This window comes from Acinonyx jubatus, chromosome B1 (assembly GCF_027475565.1).
Source record: "Acinonyx jubatus isolate Ajub_Pintada_27869175 chromosome B1, VMU_Ajub_asm_v1.0, whole genome shotgun sequence".
Lineage (NCBI taxonomy): Eukaryota > Metazoa > Chordata > Mammalia > Carnivora > Felidae > Acinonyx > Acinonyx jubatus.
In genome coordinates, this window is record NC_069382.1 from 30,035,143 (window position 1) to 30,060,774 (window position 25,632).

Below are 25,632 nucleotides of genomic sequence, written 5' to 3' on the forward strand. Positions count from 1 at the left end.
CTTGAGATGGAACCTATTCCTGGTGAAGGTGCCGCGAAGATTATTGAACTGACAACAAAGATTTTAGAATACGACATAAACTTAGTTGATACAGCAGTGGCAGGGTTTGAGAGGATTGCATCTAATTCTGAAAGTACTTTGGGTAAAATGTCATCAAACAACATCGCATGCTACAGAGAAATTTTTCATGAAGTGAACAGTTAATCAATGCAGCAAACTTCCTTGTTGTCCTACTTTAAGAAATTACCGTGGCCCCTCCAGTCTTCCGGAACCACCACCCTGATCAATCAACAGCCATCAGCATTGAGGCAGGACCTTCCACCTGCAAAAAGGTTATGACTCACTGCAAGCTCAGATGATGGTTGGCATTTTTTAACGGTAAAGTATTTCTTTACTTAGTTACTTATATTTTTTAATTTTTTAATGTTTATTTTTGAGAGAGAGGCAGAGTGCGAGTGGGGGAGGGGCAGAGAGAGAAGGAGATACAGAATCCGAAGCAGGCTCCAGGCTCGAGCTGTCAGCACAGAGCCCTACGTGGGGCTTGAACTCATGAACCATAAGATCATGACCTGAGCTGAAGTCAGATGCTTAAACAACTGAGCCACCCAGACGCCCCAAGTATTTTTTATTTTTTAATATTTATTTATTTTTGAGAGAGCAAGTATGAACGTGGGAGGAGCAGAGAGAGGAGACAAAGGATCTGAAGTAGGCTCTGTGCTTGACAGCAACAAGCCCAATGTGGGGCTCAAACTCATGAACCATGAGATCACGACCTGAGCCGAAGCAATAAAATATTTTTTTTAATGTTTGTGTATTTATTTTGAGAGACACAGAGGGGACACAAGTGGGGGAAGGGCAGAGAGACAGAGAGAAAGAGAGAGAGAGAATCCTGAGCAGACTCGATGCGGTCAGCCCAGAGCCTGACGCGGGGCTCAAACCCACAAACCATGAGATCATGACCTAAACTGAAACCAAGAGTCGACTGCTTAACCAACTGAGCCACTTAGGTGCCCCAAGTATTTTTTAATTAAGGTATGTACATTGGGGGTTTTTTTAGACATAATGCTATGGCACGCTTAATAGACTATAGTTTGGTGTAAATAAAACTTTCATATGCACTGGGAAACCAAAAAATTCATTTGACTCACCTTATTGTGATATTCACTTTATGGCAGTAGTGTGGAACCAAACCCACAATGTCTCTGGGGTTTGCCTATATGATAGCCAAGATATGGAAGCAACCTAAGTGTCTACTGATAGATGAATGGATAAGAAAAATATTGGAGTATGGCTCAGCCGTAAAAAATGAAATCTTGCCACTTGTGACAACAAGCATGGACCTACAGGGTATTATGCTAAGTGAAATGAGTAAGACAGAAGTGAGACAGAGAAAGACAATTCACTTATATGGGGAACCTAAAAAGCCAAACGAACCAACAAAACAAAACAGAAACAGACTCACGAAGACAAAGAACAAACTGGTGGTTGCCCGAGGGGAGGGGTAGGGAAATGGGTGAAATAGGTGAAGCGGAGTAAGAGGTACAAACTTCCAGTTATTAAACAAATAAGTCACAAGGATGCAAAGTACCGCATAGGGAATACAACCAATAAAATTGTAATAACTGTGCATTGTGACACATGGTAACTGGATTTACTGTGGTGCTTATTTTGTAACGTATATAAATGTAGAATCACTGTATTGTACCCCTGAAATGAATATAAAATCATCTGTCAACTATTCTTCAGTTTAAAAAGTTTAAATATTTTCCAAATAAATAAATAATTAAAGTCATAAAATGTTAAATTCAAAATCAAAAACTTTTGCTTTGGGGAAGTCCCTGTTAAAAGGATGAAAACAGGGGCGCCTGAGTGGCTCAGTTTGTTAAGCGTTTGACTCTTGGTTTCGGCTCAAGTCATGATCTCACGGTCTATGCAGGAGCCTGCTTGGGATTCTCTCTCTTTCCTACTCTCTGCCCATCCTCCATGAACACATATGCTCTTTCATTATCTCTCTCTCTCTCTCTCTCTCTCTCTCTCCCTCTCTCTCAAAATTAAAGAAAAAACCCCGCATGATACAGAGTAGGAGAAAATGTTAGTAAACTACTTATCCAACAAAGAACTAGTATCTAGAATACGTAAAAAACAAAGCGAAACAAAAAAATTCTTAAAACTCAGAAGTAAAAAAGGGAAAAAATTCCATTTAGAATTTGGGCTAAAGACAGGCAGAGACATTTCATAGAAGATGTTATAAAGAAGGCAAAAAAGACCATGAAAATATCTTCACCATTATTAGCCATTAGGGAAATGCAAAATAAGATCACCATGAGTGGGGCGCCTGGGTGGCTCAGTTGGTCAAGCATCCAACTTCAGTTGGTCATAATCTCATGCTCCATGAGTTCTAGCCCCACGTCAGGCTCTGTGCTGACAGCTCAGAGCCTGGAGACTGTTTCAGATTCTGGGTCTCCCTCTCTCTCTGCCCCTCCTCCACTCGCACTCTCTCTCTCTCAAAACAAAATAAATAAATAAATAAACATTAAAACATTTTTTAAAAGAACCACCATGAGATGTCAGGATGGCTAAAATGTAAAATAGTGAGAACACTAAATGCTGGTGAAGATGCAGGAAAACTGGATCCCTCAAATGTATTTGGTGGGAATATTATAGCCACTCCAAAAATTCCTTGGAAAATGAAATCCGCAACTATCACAGGACCAGCAGAAATGAGAACTTATTTTCATGCAGAAGCTGTATCAAATCTAACTTTAAAATATTTAATTTTAAATAATTTTAAAATTACGCCAGAGAAATGAGAACTTATTTTCATGCAAAAGCTGTATCAAATCTAACTTTAAAATATTTAATTGACCTCTCAAGGGGTTACACAGAAGCATCAAATCAGACCCAAGATCAGATTCCTATCCATTCCTTTGTCTTGTCATTACATCGCTGTTCATTATATCCGGAATGGCACTTAAGTTTTTCATATGATGGATAGTGGCTGCTTGAAATTCTGTGCTGAGAAGGATTTTAAGGCCTTGGAATTCCAAGGTCAGCAGGAATAGTTTTCACAATTAATTAGAGGTGTATGCCGTTAATATAGCTGGCAAGAATGGCGATATACAAGCTTAATATTTGCCAATCCCAAACTGAGATACACCACCTCACCAATCATAGAACACTGAAACCAAAAGATGTGTTAGTAATTTCCCAGTATACAATTTCCCTTTCATTTTACAGATGAGGATACTGCAGAAGTAAAATAAGAGAGATCCAGACCCCAAGTGTGTTATCTGACTTCTCCATTTCGCCAAGCCCATCCTTGCTCTCAGAAGCAATTGACTAGATATTCCGAGTCCACGAGTTTTCTCTTTGTGGAAAGAATCTTCCTTGCATAGTTACTTCTCACAGTTTTTCGGTGCTGGAGTTTTCCCAGGAAAAATGGGAGATCATTCTAGAAAAGAAAATACCCAACGCCTAAATTTAGAGCAGAATCCCTTTCATGTTCATCACCTTTATAGTCAGGCTAAACTTGTCAGAGAATATCTGGCCTTATTTTTAGAAGTACGTGTGTTCTCCGCTCATATTGCAAGAAGTGACAGAGAGACATAAAAATGGGGTGTTGGGACTTTTCAGGCCCTTTTGCCTGTGCAAATCATCGCCTCATTGTGCTGGGAATTTACAAGAGTCTCCTCAGACTTCCAGAAATAACAAGTTCCATTGTCTTGTTAGTTCCTTTGCCCTGTTCATTATCAAAGAGATCAGTAAAAATGAATGAAAAGAGTCTGATTAAAAGTTCCAGGATACCATTATGTTTACAAGAGGGAGGGCCACCTGGGTGGCTCAGTGGGTTGAGCATCGGACTCTTGATTTCGGCTCAGGTCATGATCTCACCCTACTTAGGTTTGAACCCCACATCGGGCTCTGCACTGACAGCATGGAGCCCACTTGGGATTCTCTCTCTCTCTCTCTCTCTCTCTCTCTCTCTCTCTCTCTCTCTCCCTATGCCCCTCCCTGTCTTGTACACTCACAATCTCTCTCCCAAAAATAAACAAATGAACTTTAAAATATATAAATACCTAATGAGGGGGTGAAGATAGCTGCTTAAACCCTTTGCCCCTGAGAACAAGCTATGCTAGAAATTTGAACCAATCGCTGGCTGCTTTGGTTCCGTGTGCCTTCAGACCTTACAGAACCTGTGTGTGAAGGCTCATGTAACCTTGCTGAGTAACCACATATCGATGGTTAATGAATATATATGAGGATTGGCGGATCAGGCTGGGGTGAGCAGGCCTGATACTTGATCTTTCCAGTGAAACTCTTGATAACAACTCACTGTGTGCCCTCGGAAAGCTTTCTGCGGGCCTTGCTTCTGCCAGCCTCCCACCTTATCAGCAGGCCCCCAAAGCTTCAAATTACAGCAGCTAATTGGATGAAAGTGGAAATGCATCCTTCTAATGGAGTGAGAGATTCATGCCCTGATCTTTTTCCTTCACTTGCTGAGGCAAAACAAAAACACAGATGAAGGTTGTGAAGCAGAAAAGCAGATTAGCTCTGCTTTGGAGCCACGAGAGTGGATGTTCCAGCTAAAATCGAAAGAGTTTTAGAGACTATAGACACACATCCAAAGGACAGAAAACAACCCAAGATAGCAGTTACCAAATTATCCCAGAGACAATCTGCAAATCCCTTGCTCAGTAAAAGCTAGCAATACAATCTACCTTCATCTATGAATAAGTTATTTCATACCTAAAGATAATTTCATTCGTGGCCTTATTTTATGACATTTTTATAACTGTGACACCCTATATGGGTCCGAGGCATGAATAAGCTGAATAAAAACCATCAAAATAAAGATTTAATGTGAAATTGTTTAATGCAATTGGGACTCATGAGTTGGCCGACAGGGACTATTTTTCATGAGCTTCCTGTTAGAGCTTTTCTGTTAGCTTTCTTATAGACTGATACAGTTTGTATTAAAAACACATCTGCAGTTAGTTCAGGAAAGAAGACTCTTCTGACATCAACCTATTTTATCCAAAGAGATGCAATTAAAAATGCATATGGGGTGATTCCATCTTTTTATTAAATTACCCTGAAGAAGGGAGCAGTGTTACCATACGGTGATGGAGACACTAAAATTCAAAGAAGCTTCAGAGTGAGATAAGTTGGATTTACATCATTCAAAGGACAGGTCTGAGATCAAGGTTCTGGGTGACTTTCTTCTGGCAATTAATTGCCACGTGTGGCAATAGTTTAATGGGCTTTTACATTCCATTTTCGAGGGATGAAATTTGTGAGTGCCTGAAGGAGATGTCATCAAGATGGCAGGAGGAACAGTGAAGAATGAAAAGAGAAAAGATGATAGAATGAGCAATTACAGAACGTGGTATTTGTTGCATTTAAAAATAATAGCCCACCCCTCAGCGCAGGGGAAAGGAAAAGAGAAAACTCTGTGAGAGGCATTCACATTGCTTAATTGTGAGCTACATTTCCTTTCTGGTGAACTTACCTTACTGTTTTGGCTAAACTTCCAGATCAACAGACGAGCATCATGGTCTCTCATATGAGCGTTGGGTTCACACTGTCAGCCCATGAACCCATCTCTACCAAGTACCAGTTCAAAGCAGAACCTTGGATTACACATTCCATGAATGACCAACATAGAATGGACGTAACATTCAGATGATATGAAAAACACACTAATTCCATGACAAAAAAAAAAAAAAGCTGTCTCTTTATTTTATTTTATCGGCTAAAGGACATCTCAGTACTCTTTTCAGAATAATTCTGTGTCTTTAGAAAAGTATACTGAGGAATGGTCATGAACTTTAATCTAAATCTGGACTCTGCCACTTGCTTGCTGTGTAAATTTGTATAAGTTACTTGACACTCTACATCTGTGTTTCCATCTGCAAAAATCAGAATGACAATATTTTCAGTTTACAAAATTGTTCTAAGACCCAAATCACATCATAGCCATATGTAAAAATGTTTAGAACATAGTAGATATATACTGAGCTAGAGAGAATGCAAAAAAAGGACATGACCCCCTAGGACAAGATAATCTAGTAGGTGAAATACAATTTGGGAATATCCTACAGTATCATATAGTCATATATCATAGAAACATAGAGAATATTAGACAGCCCACATGAATGTTATAGTTACACAAAGCAAGCAAAGAGCCATCATGAGACAGGTTAGTCAGAGAAAATTTCCAAGAGATCTTAGCCCTTGGCTAGGGAGCATTATCTCTTCAAATGATCTGAAATTACCGCACGCTGTAGGCATTTTGAAGTATCCGTATCTCCAAAAGACTTCTTGACTATTTTACCCAACTTTCTGACACTTAACCACACAACCTATTCTTCAACAGACATTTATCAAAAGCCGCTGATTTCCAGATGTTTCTTCTCCTGGGCCTGTCACCTTCTGCACAGAAGAAACAAGAGAACCCATCCAGGCTCTTATACTCCCTGAGGAAAACAAACAACCCCACCTTGATCTCTGCAATCAGCACTCTGAGCTGACACTTAGCTTCCTCTCGAACATGCTAAAGAAAAAAGTGTATATTATTCAGTTGCATTTTCTCAGTTTATTTTCTTATCTTTTAACATACCATAAGTTCTTCAAATACTGCTTGATCTTATATATCTACAAGTCTACCAACAGCAATAAGACTTGGCAAATTAAGTATACAAATTAATTATGCAAGCTTGGCTTTAATTTCTACTTTAAAATATAATGCACTGAATTAGAGGTATCAATATCAAAATATTGCCTATGCTTGTTGCTAATTTTAAATGGAAAGGTTTCCAATTCAAACAGTTCTAGATATTCAAACACATTTTCATTTGCTCGTGAGAATTTTTTTAAGGCAGAACATGCTACTTAACATAAAATCATTAGTCTTATAACAGAAATATAGGCAGGATCCAAGTTCATCATAAGATTCATTCATTCATTCATTATGCTGGGCACTAGAGGGGAAAAAAAAAACCCACTATCTGATCTCCAAGAAACTCAGTCTATAAGAGGCAAACATGTAAATAGATCATAAAAATTACAATATAGTAAGTCCTTTTATAAACATTACAGGAGAGGTGTTTCCTATCTAAATTTTTTCCTCATGATGTAGGAGCATACCAGACTAGGATAAAAGAAGATAATAGGAGACATGATATTTTAGCAAGACAATCTACAGAAAGAACATGCCTACGATATTGCAGATGCTAGATAGCCTAGAACATTGGGAAGGTCTCTTTCCCTCCACCTGGGATGGCATCCAGCAGAGGACTTGACGGTGCTCAAGGATGTACACCTGCAGAGGAAGCAGGACCCCGAGTAGGGAATGGAAGACAATAAACATAGTGAGTTGCAGACCAGTGAACGAAACCGAGAACCTATGAAATGTGGAGGAGAGTCACTCATAAAGCTACAACCCTTCATTAAAACTCTTACTGAGCTAGAAGGTAGAACTTGAACCAAAAGTCAAAGACTATCAAAGTATTCTTCCTCATTCTCTATCAGTGTGTGTGTATGTGCACAAATGTGAGTATGTACACATGAGCTCAACCTAGCAACCTGTTAAGTCGACTCTGGGGAATGAGTTGTATTGCCCCCTCCTTTTCCACGTTGGAGTGTAATCTTGGTGATTATAAAGGAGAAATGTACATTGTGTAATGAAAGAAGAGAGAATAACTAACAGCCTTTGAGAGTATTCAAGAAAGCGTCACTGAGGAAATCATTTGAGCTGAGACTCGAATGATAAATAGGGATTCATCAAGCTGATATTCCAGGCAGAGGAAATAAAACACTCTATTCAAGATGTATAGGTATGAAGAAAACATGGAGTGTTCAGGCAACATATAGTTAGTGTGGTTTAGCAGAGCACAGGGCATGCTAATGAGGAAGTAAGAGGTGAAACTGAAAAGTCCGGTAAGGGTTATACCAGAGTCTATATCCCAAAGGGGATGAGTGGCTATTAAAGGATATTAAGCTAGGGAGTATTTGATTTACAAGAGAAAGATTTTATTGAAAGGCCCTGAAGTGAGTGGACTATAAAGTTTACACCATATAAATATATTGGAGAAAGGTTACACAAAGGTAATCTGAGCTAGGTGGTAGAGGGATGTGGGGCATGACCTTAGAAGAGATCCGTGGAGCTTCGGAACAAGACTAGACTGTGGTTAGTGACGGCTTAACCTGAAACAGTGACAGAAGGAAGGGATAGATGAGAATACACTAAGGGAGTGGATTCCTAAGTGGGATGGATGAATACAGAGAGAGAAGGCAAGGAAGGAACATAGCTGATTCTCAGATGTACACTTTTGGTGATTAGATTTATGGGGAAAGATCTTGATTTCCATTTTATAAAGGTCAAGGGCCCTGTGATGCATCTAAATCATATTTCCCAGTGGGTAGCTGAACATGCATATCTGATCGCAATTAGAAGCATGGCTTTAAAGATGAAAACAAAACGTTTGGTGTCAGAAAGCAGATTAGCGATGTTGTAGGGCCAGGAATGGGGGAGGGTTGAATGCAAAAGAGAACTAGGGGATTCATTAGGCTGCCATCAATGTTCTATATCTTGATTGTGGTGGTGGATACATGGCTGTATATACATTCCAAATAACTCACTGAACTTGAAATGGGTGCACTGTATTTTATGTAACTATAATGGAGCATAAAAATGTTTAATGGTTTAAGTCACAAGTATATGAACGATAGTTGAAAACGTGAAGTGGACAGGATAGACGAGAGGGGCTATAGAATGTGACACGAAGAAGTCTGAGGCTAGAATTATACACGAGGGGTATGAGAAGAAAACTAGCAAAATCATTAGCCCCTGTTACCGTTTAGCCATGAAACAGAACAGGATCATTTAAAGGCTCTTTGGAGGCTTATATGTCACCTAATACTACTTCACCTTACGAATGAAGGAAGTGGAGGCCATATTGAGGTACTATGGTTTGTTAGAGATCACAAAGGTAGTTAACAGCAAAAGCAAAGTTAGACACAGCCAGGAGTCCTGAGCCTGGGGTACTTCTGTCTGGGGCTACTCAGTTGTAACAGGGGAACTTTCACAACTGTGAAAGGTCACCCTACACCACCAAAAGAAGTCTCTTTGGTGTCCCATTCAAGCCGGGCCCCATATTTCTTCCTCTTAGTTACCGCTTTCTGTGTTCCACACCCGTCGAAGAGCCACATGACCGTACAAACTCGTAAAAAGCCTTAACAAGAAGACAAAACCACCTTCTGAAGAAGGAGAGAGCTGTTCCTCGCTGCCACTGCCTGAGATTTTGTTAGTAGAGAGGAATAAAGTTAGACATCGATATGAATATAGAGGAGGCATTTTTCATCACACAAACATATACCTACAGAGCAGGGGGGTTTATTTTGTTTTGTTTTCCTGGGATGGCCCATCTCTGCACATTGCAACCCACACCTTCTGGCAAGTCAAATAAATGAGCATGTCACACGCCAGTGGAAGTTAAGAAGGAGGAAGTGTAGAGAAGGTGTTTAACAATACATCCAGTCAAGCACCACCTTTAAATTTTTCTTTTCTTTTACTTTAAAAAAAAGGAACTCACCTAAGTACACTTCCACATATAATGAAGAAAGAGATGAAAAGTTGACTTCATTGGTGAATATCGAACAGATGGAGCCAAAAGCATCTAGGGAGAGGAAATAGAGACAAATATGGTTGTCATGGTTTCTTTGAGACGCAGTAAACAAAGGACCCAAATGGACAATGAAATCCCCCGTTGGGAAAAAACCACATGTCGCTCCTTTCTTTCTTAGATAATTGCCAAGCTCACTTTGAATGTCTGGAGTCAGTGGGAGATGAGAGAACAGTGATGCTGTCACTCACCCCTGGCTATTCTCAAATTATATTTGCCCTGAGACCATCTCCAATCCTTCTATAGAACAGACATCAAACAATTAATGGCTGCCTTAGATTAATCAATTACCCCACTGGGCAGTGCCCCGAAGAAATATGTGACACATGTAAACACAGGAGAAGCCGTGCACAGCCTGACACCAAGTTCTCTGCCTAATTGGGAAGCCGCAAGCACACATGAGAACATTTTAAAAGATTTGTAAATCCTGGTGGACACATTCAGGTTCCCAGTCTCTAGTGTCACTCTAGTCAGGTCCAAATTAATCTAAATCCAATGCTACCATGTTCTAGGTGAGACGTGAGTCAGACAATAGCTCGATATATCTGCCATGTCCAATGTTCCCGCATAATTTGCAGGGTGTTGGAAAAGGAGGGAAGGGGGTGGGGTAGGATCCCTTCAGAACAGCCTTCCTGAGAGTCACACTGAATCCCAGTGCAGTGAAGACCATCCCCTGTATGATGGCAAACAGGCAAACGTCGGAAACATTCAAATGTTTGGCTGAACTCACGTATTTTGTCCGGAGGTTCTGATGGAATTGACGCAAGGTCTTTTCCAAGGTCATTTCAGAGGCTGCCAGTGCTGAGATCAGACTGTTTAAACCCCGAATTCCACACCAGTCCCCCTCCTGTTCCCACCAAAACAGATTCTTTCTATGCCACATGGATCGGGAGTTGTTTTCTCCTTGTTTTCTGGGCCCTTCATGAATGACCCTTAGTTTGCTGAGGGATTGTGTGACTTGAGGGGAGGTCCGGTGTAGAGCTGAAGAATGTGGTTGTGTTTATGAAGACTGAGGGCACTTGAGCCAGCTGCACATGAGGGGTGGGAGGGGAGGAAGGGTGGCTTCACCTTGGCTCGGCTACATGTCCTCAGAAGCCAAGAAGTCACCGAGCAATTTTTAGGTTGTTGAAATTTATCACTCTCATGAGTCTGTCCCCAAAGCCCAAAGCTTGCAACATCTTATTTCCTGTTTTGGGATTTCCTGAAACTGAAGCTGAGACATTGGCCTCTGTAAAGAAACCCATAGCAAAAGCCTTTTCTCCAGAACAATGACTGTGTGCCATCAGCTTCACCGTACAACTTGGCCTCCCCAACTTAGCGCCATTTTCACCTCCCCAACCTAGCGCCATTTTCACATCTCCTCAGAAAGTGCATTTGTCACTTCTTCTCTATCACCCATACCTCCCTGTCCCTTGTCATTGCTACCCTCTCCAACATTTTACTTCTTTTTTGAAAAATTATTTTGAGAGACAGAGAGAGAGAGCGAGTGAGCAGGGGGCAGGCAGAGAGAGAGGAAGAGAGAGAGAGAGAATCCCAAGCACGTTTCTCGCTATCAATTCAGAGCCCAATGCAGGGCTTGAACTCATGAACCACGAGATCATGACTTGAGCTGAAATCAAGAGTCGGATGCTGAACTGACTGAACCCCCTGTCACCCCTGCAAACCTCTTATTATAAAGTTTATTTGGAGTGTTGCTTCTTCACAAGACAGGGGTCTATATGAATTTTGGGAAGCTACACTATCTTCTATAGTTGCAAAACAAATGGAGGAAATTTTGCACAAGTATCAAGTTAGAAAGAATCCCAGACTATGAATAGGTAGGGTGGGGGTGGGGTAGGCATAATAGACAGGGCATAAGAAATGACACCATATGCTTTCTTCGTTGAACGTTAACTCTGGTTTTCCATGACTGTGATCATGGTTTACTGCAGCATCACTGCCAGAATTCCAACATCATTCATTGCTGAGTTTTTGTTGTTTGCACAGATACATCATCTTTACTTCACAGTCCTTCCCGAGCTTTCATCTGCCAGCTCTCACAATGGGGAAGTCGAAGTACTTGTTGTGTGTACAGAATTACAAAGCACCTGCAAACAAATCTGGTGAGAGGCCAAACCTAGGCCTTCCCAAAGACGGGAGTATCCCTTAAGGCTAACACAGCTGCCGTGGGCTTTCCCAAGTGTTTAATACATTCCAACCAAATGTTATGTATGTATGTATGTATGTATGTATGTATCTATCTATCTATCTATCTATCTATTCATCCATCCATCCATCCATCCATCCATCTGTCTACCTATCTCAAGCGGGCTCCATGCTCAGAGCAAAGCCCAATATGTGGTTATACCATGACCCTGGGATCACGACCTGAGCCAAAATCAAGAGTCAGACGCTCATGCAACTGAGCCACCCAGGCACCCCAAACCAAATTCTTCATAATTCCAATATCACATGAAAGTTTTCTGAAAGAAGAAATAGATTGACTTAGAAGCGTGGACACAGGCTCCATTTCACTCATACGGAATTTCATATTTATGAAAGGCTATAAGGGTAGAACTGCAGTTTTCCATACCAGTGGGAAAGACATTTTATTTTTCCATGGTACTGCAAAGAATCACAACAACCTATCCATCCCATGAGAGATTCTTTTGAGAGAAAATGAACTATGGCAGAAAGAACAGGAGCAAACAAGACAATCCTGGGTCTGAAATTTGGTTCTGCCATTTACTAGTTATATGGCAACGGATAAGCTATGTATATAATGACATGTCCTGCTTCATTATCTTAGGTAATAAAAAAAAAATCACGTTTTCAAAAATGTGAGTTTCCAACTTCCTATCTCAAAAGGGTTTTATCTCCTTTTCTAATTATTCTAATAAATCATAGAACATTAGGGGTCTATTAGCCCAAAGAGCTGTTCTGCTTTATAATTGCCTTAAAGAGAAAAAAGCTGGAAAAATTAATTTGTACACCATATGTCTCCATTCTCTACCACCATGACTGCTCTTTCTACTACATATTTTTCTCTTTAGAGACAACATGCCTCCCGGCTCCACCACTGGCACCACCACCACCACCTCTGACGCGAGAGAAGAAATGTCTCTGGAAGTACCCCTCTCCAGCGCCGTCATTTTGAGCACCTTCCTGCAAGAGCATAGCCCAGAAATTCTGGACCTTCCTGGCATGACCGATCTCATGGAGTTCCTATGTCCTGGGCCCTCCCCTAACAGCAACAAACCCGACGACATGGCCATGTGGCAGCCTTCATCGGGGACAAGATGGAAGTCAGGTGGATGCTGTCCCACATCGGCGAGCTGCCCGGGCTGGCCAGGTACAGCCTGGCCTTCACCCACAAGCAGACAGGCCTGACAGGTGCTCTTAGAAGTTTCTCGGATGGTCTCACTAATCTCAGGGAGAACATAAGGATCTGGAGATTCCTGCCCCTATCAGGGACAGGGTAAAGAAGCCTTGAGATTTCATGACCTTGACTTACCCTCCTGCATGGGGTGATACTCCCTAGGGCATATCCTCTCTGAGTGCCACAGGCCCCACTACTCCCTATTGTCTTGTCATGCTTGCTTCCCCACTTTTCTGCTTGTGCCTGGTCCCAGAGGCCTTTGGCTTTGAGACACCTGGTTTACTGACTCCATGCTTGAATTCTTGAGCGTGTTTGCCTGCTTCGCCACTTGTGCTCATGCCTCTCCTTCTGCCAGGAGCGCCTTCGTCTGGCAGACATGGGTGCTTCCTCCCTCATCTACCCAGCAGGTGCCTCCTCCCCTGAGCACCTCTCCTGACCACTCTTCATTCCTCCCTCCGAGTCCCCAGGAGACGAGTCACAGCCTGGGTGGGCTGACTTCTCCTCCTCTGCCCTGTCCTCGGGGCCATTGCCCCGCCCCACCTGTGCCCCTCTTTCTGGTCAACTTGTTCCAGACCTCTTCAGTTAGGAGTGGGTGCTCCTGTGTTCTCCACCTTCCCTGAGTCGTTCGGCCCACCCCACTCCCAGCCACTCGGGGCTCACCCCTGCGTCCACAGAGCGAGCATAGGAGGCATTGCAGAATGAGCACACCTGTTCAAGGCTGAAGTCCTCACCTCTCGCCACCTACCCCGTCCCCTTGATCCCACAATTGTCCCCCAACCCAGGTCACTGGCTGGCGCTGTCCCTGCTGCTGCTGTTGCTGCTGCTAGGTTTGGGGCTCCACCTTCTCCAGTGACACCTGCTGCTGCTCAGTGTGGGGTGAGGGTGGGAGGGTGCAGGGCTGGCCTCTGCACCGCCCCCCCCCCCCCACCGGGAGGTGGCCTCAGTTGGTTTTGTTGTCTTTCTTAACTGTTTTCTGATGATCCCTTTTTAATATTTAAACTCTGAGTGCTGGAACACTACTGAGGTTTCATACTAGGTTTTTTTTTTTCTTTTTGTAGGAGAAATGAATTCATCATACCTCTGGGGTCGTTACTGGTTAACTGCCGGCACCAAGGCCTCGCTGGGCCTGCTCTCCTGGCCCCGCATCGTACATGCGGTGGCCCGTCCCGGGAAGGAGCCTTCCCCTCCCAGATGGGCCATAGGTGGGCATCGGGGGAGTGCTGGCCGCACCCCCATGTCTGTGATGCCCATGGCAAAGAGAAAATCTGCTGGGATAGATTTCTGAGAGGTAGGAGAGCTCAATAAAATGTTGGTTTCAAAAACAAAAACAAAAAAAACAATACCAAAACACCTTGTTAGTTTTCTTTTCTTTCCCCTTCTCCACTTCCTCCTCTTTATTCTCTCAATCTGATATTCATCACACCCCCACCCCCTCCACACACACACACTACAAAAATAACTAACCATCCTCTAAACCTGGTTGTTAAGCCTGAGTCATTGCCTCAGATTCCCTTTTCTCATCTAGTGAATCTCTACGTGGAGAGGGAAGTGTTGGAGTCTTCTCTGGCAGGGGACTTGGTTAAAGTCTCCAGTGCATCAGAGGTGATGTTGAACTTCAAAACAGAAGGGGTCCATGAATCTAATCACGAGAAAGCATTCGGATAAATCCAGATTATGGAATATTCTACAAGTCAGATGGTCTTGACTCTTCAAAAATATCCGTGTCAACAAAAGACCAAAAGCAAACAAAACAAAGTAAAATAAGACAACTCTGCTAAATTAAAAGAGATTAAAGATATATAAGAAATAAAGGAAATATGAGATTCTCAGTTGGATTGAAAAAAAGAAACAGCTGTAATAACTTATCATTTGTAAGGCTGAGAAACTGTGAATATGGTGTGTGTATTAGATAATATTATTGTGTCAGCGTTTGATTCCTTGAGTGTGATCATGGATTTGTGGTTATTTAGAAGAATGTCCTTCATAGAAGTTGGCGGGGAGGTGACATTTGCAACTTTTTTTAAATTCCAGTATAGTTAACATATAGTGTTATATTAGTTTCAGGCGTACAATAGTGATTCAACAATTCCATACATTACAAGTACACTCCTTAATCCCCATCACCTGTTTTACTCCCGCGCCCCCCACCTCCCCTCTGGTAACCATAATTTGTTCTCAGTAGTTAAGAGTCTGTTTCTTGGCTTGTCTCTCTCTCTCTCTCTCTTTTTCCTTTGCTCATTTGTTTTGTTTCTTAAATTCCACATATGAGTGAAATCATATGGTACTTGTCTTTCTCTGACTTATTTCACTCTCAAGCTCCATTCATGTCATTATAAATGGCAAGACTTCATTTTTTATGGCTGAATAATATCCCATTGTGTATATAAACCAATTCTTTATCCACTCATCTGTTGATGGACATGGGCTGCTTCCATTATTTGGCTATTGTAAATAATGCTGCTATAAACATAGGGCTGCATGTATCCCTCTGAATTAGTTTTTGTGTTTTGGGGGTAAATACCGTGTAGTGCAATTATTGGATTGTAGGGCACTTCAATTTTTAACTTCTAAAGAAAAGTTTTAAAGAAAACTCCATACTGTTTTCCACAGTGGCTGCATCAGGTTTCATTCCCATCAATCAGGCAAGAAGGTCCTTTTTCTCTACATCCTCGCCAGAACCTGTTGTTTCCTGTATTTTGATTTTAGCCCTTCTGACAGTGTGAGGTGATATCTCATTGTAGTTTTGATTCACATTTCCCTGATGATGAGTGATGCTGAGCATCTTTTCATGTGTCTGCTGGCCATCTGGGTGTCTTCTTGGAAGAAATGTCTGTTCGTGTCTTCTGGCCTTTTTTTAAAAGTTTTTATTTATTTATTATGAGAGAGAGAGAGAACAATCTGGAGAGGGGCAGAAAGAGGAGGAGGCACAGGATCTGAAGCAGACTCTGTGCTGACAGCAGAAAGCCCGACATGGGACTTGAACTCATGAGCTGCGAGATAATGACCTGAGTCAAAGTTGGACACTTAGCCGACTGAGCCACCCAGGCACCCCTCTTCTGCCCATTTTTTAATTGGATTACTTGTTTTTTGGGTGTAGAGTTTTACAAGTTTTTTATATATTTTGGATACAAAGCCTTTGTCAGAAATATCTTCTCCCATTCTGTTGGGAAAATAGGTTTTAGTTTTGTTGATTGTTTTTAGCTTTGTTGGTTGTTTCCTTCGCTGTGCAGAAGTGTTTTATTTTGATGTAGTCCCTATATTTTATTTTTGCTTTTATTTCCCTTGCCTCAGGAGACTAATCTAGAAAAATGTTGTTATGGCCTATATCAGAGACCTTACTGACTGTGCTCTCTTCAAGAATTTGTATGGTTTCAGGTCTCACAGGTCTTGAATCGATTACGAATTTACTTTTACATATGGTGTAAGAACATGGTCGTTTCATTCTTTTGCATGTAGCTGTCCAGTTTTCCCAACACTCTTGTTGAAGAGACTTTTTACCATTGGATAGTCTTCCCTGCTTTATCAAAGATTAATTGGCCATATATTTATGGGTTTATTTCTGGGTATTCTATTCTATTCCATTGATCTATGTGTCTATTTTTGTGCCAGTACCATATTGTTTTGTGCCTGTAGCATACTGTTTTGATTACTATAGCTTTGTAATGTAACTTGAAGTCTGGAATTGTGTTACCTCCAGCTTTGCTTTTCTTTTTCAAAATTGCTTTGGCTATTTTGTGGTTCCATATAAACTTCAGGATTTTTGGTGCTAGCTCAGTGAAAAATGCTATTGACATTTATCAAAATGGATAATTTTAACGCAAAAAGGATTGCATTAAATCTGTAGATTGCTTTGGGTAGGATAGACATTTTTACAACATTTGTTCTTCCAATCCATGAGCATGGAATGTCTTTCCATTTCTTTGTGTCGTCTTCAATTTCTTTCATTAATGCTTTGTAGTTTTCAGAGTTCAGGTCTTTCACCTCTTTGGTTACAAGCTGCATTCCTAAGTATCTTATAATTTTTGGTGCAATTGTAAATGGGATTTTCTTAATTTCTCTTTCTGCTGCTTCGTTATTAATGTATAGAAATGCAACAGATTTCTGCACATTGATTTTGTATCCTGTGACTTTACTCAATTATCAGTTCTAGTAGTATTTTGGTGGAGTCGTTAGGGTTTTTCTATATAGAATATCATGTCATCTGCAAATAGTGAAAGTTTTACTTCTTCCTTACCAACTTGGATGTCTTCTATTTCACAACTTACTCTTAAATGGCAAAATAAATAAACAAACAAACAAACAAACAAATAAGATGTAAAGCAAATGTGGCAAAATGTTACAAACTGGTGAATCTAATTGAAGAGATATTGAGTGTTGCCACTTTTCTGCAGTTCTCAAACGTTGTCAAAAGATGCAGGGAAATAGGTTCTGGAAGGTGGGGAAAATAGATGCTCCGAGTCAGTGATTTTTGAGAGTCCACAACACCTATGCTACTCAAATTTCCACTTCTTCCCCTATGATTGGTTTTTGATTCCTCCATAACTAAGGTATTTGAGAGAACCACCTTGTCTAAGCACAAAAAATTCCTCCCTTCCTCCAGAACAAAGGGGACCCAATCACCTGACCTTGCCACATGTAAACCAATTGATCAAAAGGTTCTTGCTGGAGTACAGATCACCTCTACCCAGGAGATGTAGAGATCTCTACCACTAAAAAAGCTATTGGCAAAGCTCAAACAATGGCTTCTGTCACTTCAAACTGTTTAAAATGTCACCCCGCCATGATTAAACTGAGTTTTATTGTGTTCTTTTATTTATTTTTTTTAATTTTTAAAGTTTATTTATTTTGAGAGAAAGAGAGCAACCGAGAGGGGCAAAGAGTGTGAGAGAGAATCCCAAGCAAGTTCTGTGCTGTCAGCGTAGAGCCCGATGCGGGGCTCAAACTCATGAACCACGAGGTCATGACCTGAGCCGAAACCAAGATTCAGAAGCTTAACTGATTGAGCCACCCAGGTGCACCTACTGTGTTTTGTGTTATAAGCAGGGGAGAAAACTATCTACCTCAAATGGTTATTGCAACAACTAAGTGCCATTACACAGGACAGCATCCAATATGTATTAATCAATACTATAAACCTTTTCCTCATCTGAGCACCCCATGCTCAGAGACTGTTCTGGAACACAGTGGTGCCAAAACGTGACATTGCCTCCTACATTCCCTATGGCAAGGATGACCATGCATCCTAGTTTATGTCTATCGTCCTGGCTTAATTAATGGCTCCCCTTTCACTCAAGAGTGTCCCCGTTCGGAAAATAAATCATAAGGCCATCAACCTATTGTCACAGTCTTTCTGGAAAATACATGCTGCTAAAAGGCACAGAGGGCGGCACCATCTTTCTGAATAAACATTACCGAAATGTATTTTTAATGGCATCCCCAGAGCTATAGCGAAGATCAAGAAACAAACATATAAGGAGGGGACATCACAGATTTCCTTTTTATTGTTCCTGCTCCATCACCTCCAGGCGGGAGCATTCGGAGGCTGGGATTTTAGGCCATGAAAACAGGAAATAGAAGACATCTGTGATCCTACTTCACTACTGGAAGATGCTCATCTAAGTGACCTGTGTTCTCTCAGACTCACAGATAATATTATTTCAGTGGTGAAATGAGTCTTCTTATTAATGGTGTGTGAACTATACACACGATGACTGAATACAGCTTGTAAGATAAAACTTTTCCAGGCACCATGACAAAGCAAATGCTGACTGGCCCCAGCCTCTATACTTACGGTGAACAGATGCAGTTTCGGCAGAGTGGACCTGCTTGCCCAGTGGGCCCGCCGTCTTCATTGCTAATCCCCAAGTCAGAGTTCTTATTCTTGCCAGAAATCACCCAAGGTTGACAGAAGAAATGTCTCCTCTTCCGGGAAACAGGAATAAAACAACGGAGTAAACAGTGAAAAGATTAGAGACAAGATTTGCTTCTAGACTTGCCAACTCACTTCAAATTTGAATGCTTAGTAGTTTTCTTTTTAATTTAAAAAAAATTTTTTTATTTATTTATTTATTTTGAGAGAGAGAGTAGGGGAAGGACAGAGGGCAAAGGAGAGAGAGGGAGAGAGACAGACGGAGACACAGAGAGAGGATCCCAGGCAGGCTTCAAGTTCAGTGTGGAGCCCAACACAGGGCTCGATCTCGTGAACTGTGAGATCATGACCTGAACTGAAATCAAGAGTCGGATGTTTAACTGTGCCCCCAGGCACCCCTGAACCCTTAGTAGTTTTAACATATCTTGTCAATATAGCATGTTTAATACACTCTATCACTATAACCCATTTATATCACATCTCATGTTTCAAATGTGGTGGTAAGGAGTCAGGAGGTAAATTCCATCCCATGGGGCTCTGGTAAAATAAAGCTTCCAGGCAGTGATTTCTATTTCGCTAAAGCATTTCCATTCTCATTCCCCTAAACAAATCAGAATGTCAGCTCTATAGTGGCAGGGGCTTGGTGGTTTCCATTCGCTGCTGGGTGCCCATGGCCCAGAATAATCCCTGGCACGTAGTAAGAGCTCAATAAAAATGTATTCAAGGGCGCCTGGGGGCTCAGCTGGGTAAGCGTCCAACTTCAGCTCAGGTCATGATCTCATGGTTTGTGGGTTCGAGCCCCACTGTGCTGACAGCTCAGAGCCTGGAGCCTGCTTGGGATTCTGTGTCTCCCTCTCTCTCTGCCCCTCCCCTGCTCGTGCTCTGTCTCTCTCTCTCTCTCTCTCTCAGAAATAAATAAACATTAAAAAAATGTATTCAATACATTAATAAATTCCAGGCAGACTGACACTGAGTCACCCAAGTAACGATATTTTTTTAAATCTATTTTTAAACTATTTTTCCTGTTCCTTAATACATTTTTTGTTGTTTCTGACTTAAATAACAAAGGCTTCTTTTCCCTCAATGAAACCTCTCATACTTTTTATCTTACCCCAATTTTCTTTCTTTCTTTTTTTAAGTTTATTTATTTATTTTGAGGGAGACAAAGCACAGACAGAGGAGGGGCGAAGAGATGGAGAGAGAGAGAGAATCCCAGGGAGGATCTGTGCTGTCAGCACAGAGCCTGATGCAGGGCTCGGTCCCACAAACCATGGGATCATGACCTGAGCTGAAATCAAGAGTAGGACCCTTAACCAACTGAGCCACCCAGGCACCCCTATTTACCCCAATTTGCAAGTAAGTAATCAATAATTTAAAAACTCTCCCACTGGAAGTTCCATTTTCACTTACGGAAGTCTTGAACTAAAAAAAATTTTTTTAATTTAATTTTTAAAAAATTGTTCTCTCTCCAGTACCTGACACCATCTTTTCCTTTCTTAGAATTATAAAAACAAACTAATAAACTAAAAACACTCTGACACAGCATCATCTCTGTTTCCAGGCAATGTCAAACGCAGCGTTTGTTAATATCACCACCAATCAAGCACATCCTAACTTGCACTCAAAAGCTGAAATGTTATCATGGGCAACAACATCTATCAGCTTTCTTAAAGTGACAAGCTCACTTTGTGTTCACGAAGCTGACGCACAAAAACCCAAGCCCAGATAGCCGTAGGTTGCCAGATGCTCTTTTGAGTAGAGATGGAATTACAGGAAAAAGCTGTTAAATCGGCTCACACCTCGAACAAGCACACAAGTGCTTTCCCTTGCGATTCCCATTGTGCTTTGAGGTGCAGAAGTGATTTACGGATACCTCCCCATTTTGTCACATGGAATATTAACAAGACGTGTACTCAAAGATCAAGGTTTAATAAAATTAATCATTTTTACTGCTTCATCAAGGACATTCTTAAATAAAACTGCCTTTTTCTGGGTGCGACTCACCAGATACGTGCCCACAGTCATGTTGAGCTGAATATAGAAGCAACTTATGTTAGGCTGATTTCAAAGGCTCCTGGGATAAGATAATGCCCCTGCCTCGAAACCATTCATATCACCCCCTACCCACCCTGATGGTCTCTAAGTTTCTTCAATTACCCACTCGGCCCATTTTTTGAAAATGAAGTTGTGTATGAAAGTAAAATTCCAAGTGTCCATAGTGGCCTATTCAGGCTGATCGTGTGACCTCCTCTGGTGAACGAGGTTGGATGATGTGGCCATGGTTTGCATGAGAAATAAAATAGGGAATCAAGTTTTCACCTAATGTTCAAAACACCCTTGGAGGCATTTAGCAGTGTGTAGTTCTTGTTTACTTTTTTATTTTATTTTTTATTTTAGGGAAAGGGAGAGAGTGAGCAGGGGAAAGGGGCAGAGAGAGAGAGAGAGAGAGAGAGAGAGAGAGAGAATCTCAAGCAGCCTCCACGCTCAGTGCAGAGCCCGACCGCAGGGCACGACCCTGGGATCAAGACCTGAGCCGAAATCGAGAGTCAGATGCTCAGCTGACTGAGCCACCCAGGCGCCCCAATCGGTGTCCCCTTCTGATTCATTTCAGAGGTTTCAGAGACAACAGCTGAACTTCTCATGTCCGTGGTTCCAAGGGGACACAAAGGAGCAAGGGTAGCTATCTGGGAAGAAGCCTCAGGAAGGTGAAAGGAGGTCCCCGTCCATCATGGCTTGGTCACACCCCTTAGGGATGCAGCCACATCCCCAAATGACCACAGGCTTGGCTGTTAAGCCCAATGAGTTGAGATGACAAAAATCATGGAGAGGCACTTCTGCTCCTCCCCACACCTCTGCCCCTTGCCCGTCTCCCTAATAATCCCACCACCACCATCAATGGGGTCATTAATTTAACGGGTTAGACCCAGGAGATTGATGGGCCAAATCTATTAGCAAGAGAGGTTCCTGTGACTAAACGGTGAGCTCCCGTGCTTTGCACTCATATTCTCGCATCAGTAACATACGACGAACAAAACAGGGCTTGTCTCTCAGAAGTCCTGAGCAGGTTCCTCCTCTTTCTTGTTTTTTGTTTTGTTTTTGTTTGTTTGTTTGTTTTTCAGTTAATAAGTAAGAGAGGCAGAACTTCCAGACCTGGTCACCTTTCCCTCCTCTCTTGGTATGGGCACATTGAACAGGCTCCCCTCAAGACTGAGAACTGCAAAATTGAAAGGCTTTTGCCAGACATCATTGCACTGGGTTTAAATGTATTTTTTAATGTTTGTTTATTTTTGAGAGAGAGAGAGAGGGAGAGCACGAGCCGGGAGGGTCACAGACAAGGGAGACAGAGGATCTGAAGTAGGCTCTGTGTTGACAGCAGAGAGCCCGATGCAGGGCTCAAACTCACGAACCTGTGAGGTCATGACCTGAGCCGAAGTCAGACACTCAACAGACTGAGCCACCCAGGTGCCCCTGCACTGGGTTTCGTTGGGTTTGCACAGTTACCCTAAAGATGTTGTTTGATTCCCATTATGCTATTAGGAGCGTTGTATAAAACTCCATCAGAAATCCCATGGAGGGGAGAGACAGTACAATTTGAGCATTCCTCTTGGTCCCTACCCAGACCCCTTCACACTGCTCTCCCGTGCCTAATTCACATCTGCTGAGGTGCCGAACACAATGCCTGTCTCCTAACAATCCATGTGTACCAAATAATTAAATGACAAACAGAAGGGTACCACTGCTGACACTATCATTACCAATGCCTTTGTTCTGCATGAATCTCAGTCAAGGTCTTCGCAAAGGCTGATGGCCACACATAGCTGTAACAACGACAGCAAGCATTTGTGCAGTGAAGATGAATTCTGGCTCACTTACCCTTCACAACAAGCTCACAGAGAGGCTGACCTGTAATAAGCTTTCCCAGTGAGCAAACTGAAGCTTAGAAGGCCAAATAACTTGGCCAAGGTAATACAGATGGGGTACTGGAGAGTGGGGACTAAAACCGGTTTTCTTATTCTAGAGTCACAGCTCGTAATTCTATATCCCAAGTTTTTCAGACATTTTAATTTCTGTAATCAGAAGAAAATAAAGATATATGTTGATGTTAGAATTATGCAGTAAAGGCAGTATCACTAATGACAACAACAAAAGGGAAAACAAAAAAAGGAAATTCCCTGAAGAAGGGTAAGAAAGTTCTTCCTAGGATATTCAGGATTGCAAAGCCACTTGAAACATAAACTAACCACCATTATTCTCAGCCTGTGAACTTCCACAACCTATATCTTGATGATTCCAAGAAAGACATATGTCATTTATGCGGAACTGTACCCATGTTGCTTTAGATAATCAACATCATTCACTGAAAATTACTACATCGGATTCCCCTAATGCCTTGTCCTCTTTAGCAGGAATTATGAGCGCACTAATGACTTTCTTAGATGCACAGTATTACACTGGGCATCTCAAGTTCAGGCCGGCACTGTGCTTGGATTCATGTAGTGTTCTGTAGATACTAGATTGTTCTACATGTAATATACAATGTGTGACTCAGAAGGAATGATGCTCATTTTTGCTTGTCTTTCACTTCTGAGTACTGCCTAGAACACTGTGTGAGTTCAATCTGTTACTGATAACGGTAATAATCTCAACTGATGTTCTAGTCACCAGAATCTAGTCCTTAACAGCAACAAATAGGCCAGTCGGCGTTCGGGTTCTGAAATTTTATATTTGCTACATGATCAAAAATCAAAGATACCTTTCCACACGACGATTCTGAAGACTATTGACTTGCATTGGTAAGCCTTCTTTTCAACGTTTCTGAAAAGGTTTCTATCCGTCTTGTCATATCACTTTGAAAAACAGTCTTTGAGAACAAACCAAGCAAAACATATTGAGGCATTGAACAGAATGTTGCACTGCACAGAGTCCTTCACAGCAGCCCTGTGAGACAGGACTCTTTCTTAATCGTAGTTCAAAATGGAGACACTGAGGTAAAGAGAAGGGTGTGGTCTGATACGATCAACAGATAGAATGGTACTGAGGGGGCCTGCATGGACCTCAAAAATGCACAGCTCCCCATTTGCAGATGAGAATCCTGCTACAGTGGGGACACGCCTCTCACTCCACGACAGCAATTATCACACACGACACATATGCTAAACAAACAACAACAATAAAGTCTCAAATCTGTGGGTATTCAAAGAGTCCCAAAGAACTCCTAATTTATTTTCCTTAAAACACACCTCACTTTCAATCCCATGGAGTTCCCTCTCCTCAGACCCCTTCCTCCGCAAAATGTTCAGACCATGCTAAATGGTCAATTATTCATTCCCCTAAATTTGTTGAGGGCTACGTATTTCTGAAAAGTTTAGGGAGACTTTTATCTATGGAGTCTTGATGAAAAAACAAGATAGAACAAAACTACATGCAACGTTGAGCTTTAAAACATACGTGCAGCGTATGAACACTGGGCATTAGTTGAAGGCATTTATGGAGAACTGAGCTCTCTGGTAATAACTCCCCAGAGGCACCAATCACATCCTGGGCTTTCTTTGAAGAGTACAGCAACAACAAAACTCATTTAGTACACAATTTAAAATCTGGTCCTTTAACAAACAATTGCCCTTTCCAAGACTTTCCCTTTGGATATTATCAGAAAAGATGGCAGAGACAAACTACTTTCTATCCCTAACACTACCCACAAAGGATGCTTCTTCCTCCAAAGAGCGTTCTTCCCTTTAAAACCATGCAGAGGCTCCAAATGGTTTGTTACTGCCTTAGTAAAAACATCTTCAAATCTAAACGCCTTCATTTTGATAAACAAAGAACGTGACACAGAAAAGAACTTCAGTGACCAGCCCAATCGCTTCTTTTCAGGGACAAAAACTAAGGCCCAAGGAGGGAAGAGATTTGTACCAAATCATATTCAGCTAATGGCCACGCTGGGATGGAGAGGGACCCAGTCATAGACACCTTCTCCCAAATAGCAATGTGACCTTTCTTAGAATGTATTGGTTCAGGCCGCACTTAGAGCACTATGTATGGAAGAGCCTGTTCATGGCTGGCATGTAAAGGCACTGGCTTGGGATAAAGGGGGAGCTGGTACCACGGAAGCCACCCTAAGTTTTGCCCGTGTGCCACACTGGGGACATGAGTGTCAGGGATTCTTACTATCCTCTGTGGCTTGGGCCTTTCCACAATAAAGAGCACCAAAGCCATGACACGTTGGGTGGCAATGGGCTACAGTATCCTCTAAAAGCCTCCCCACCATCACACGGGAAGAAAATGTGAGCCAGTGTTTTCTCCCGGTCTTTCATGGAGCTCTAGTGGATGATCCCGCCAGGAGAGCTGAACCTTCTCTGTGACGGGATCAGAAATGACAAGGGACATTTACAAACCAGTGGGGCTGCCCACTATTGTATCATCCTAAGAAAAAACAAATCACCTTCAACACAACTGGGGTTCCTGGGGACATTCACTTCCACTCTCACGCTGATGGAAACGAACAGGGTGTACCGCCTGGATCATATGATCATTCTTCTGCTCTGCAGAGTGAGAGACAATTGAGAACATCTCACCGTTCAAAATACACGAGGAGAAGGCAGGTCTTCCTAAGACATTCCAGTTAGGGAGGCAAGCGGGGAAGGACGCAGGGCAAGGTGGAAAGAAGAAAAGAGAGGTAGTGAGAGTAAGGAGAAGGCAGGCATGCGTATGTTCTTCTGACT

General features: G+C 42.0%; 2 protein-coding genes and 1 long non-coding RNA gene across 12 annotated transcripts in view; 1 reads left to right on the forward strand and 2 right to left on the reverse strand.

Moving 5' to 3' along the window:
- Positions 1–4,798, reverse strand: part of LOC128314370 (uncharacterized) — a 32,851-nt gene extending 28,053 nt beyond the window's left edge. Inside the window, exons 1-2 of one of the 2 annotated variants that reach the window (XR_008295929.1) lie at positions 4,334–4,798; positions 3,277–3,451 (exon numbers count right to left, since the gene is read on the reverse strand). This is a non-coding gene — a long non-coding RNA (uncharacterized LOC128314370). Of the gene's footprint in view, positions 1–3,276; positions 3,553–4,333 lie in introns of those variants that run through there. The other variant, XR_008295930.1, reaches the window with a different exon arrangement.
- Positions 1–14,368, forward strand: part of LOC106966547 (uncharacterized) — a 94,370-nt gene extending 80,002 nt beyond the window's left edge. For 3 of the 9 annotated variants that reach the window (XR_003426695.2, XR_008295921.1, XM_053216398.1), the window contains 2 exons: positions 12,716–13,014; positions 14,100–14,368. Coding sequence is in view for 1 of the 9 variants with exons in the window: in XM_053216398.1 (XP_053072373.1) it covers positions 12,716–13,014; positions 14,100–14,326 (526 nt within the window). In the remaining 8 variants the exon portion in view is untranslated. Of the gene's footprint in view, positions 1–5,534; positions 5,820–12,715; positions 13,015–14,099 lie in introns of those variants that run through there. The other 6 variants (XR_008295919.1, XR_008295920.1, XR_008295923.1 and 3 more) reach the window with 4 other exon arrangements.
- A 7,835-nt stretch (positions 14,369–22,203) lies between these two features.
- FUT10 (fucosyltransferase 10) overlaps positions 22,204–25,632 on the reverse strand; it is an 82,240-nt gene continuing 78,811 nt past the window's right edge. The window contains exon 6 of the transcript XR_008295918.1: positions 22,204–25,452. The gene's annotated coding sequence lies outside the window, so the exon portion shown is untranslated. The remainder of the gene's footprint in view (positions 25,453–25,632) is intronic.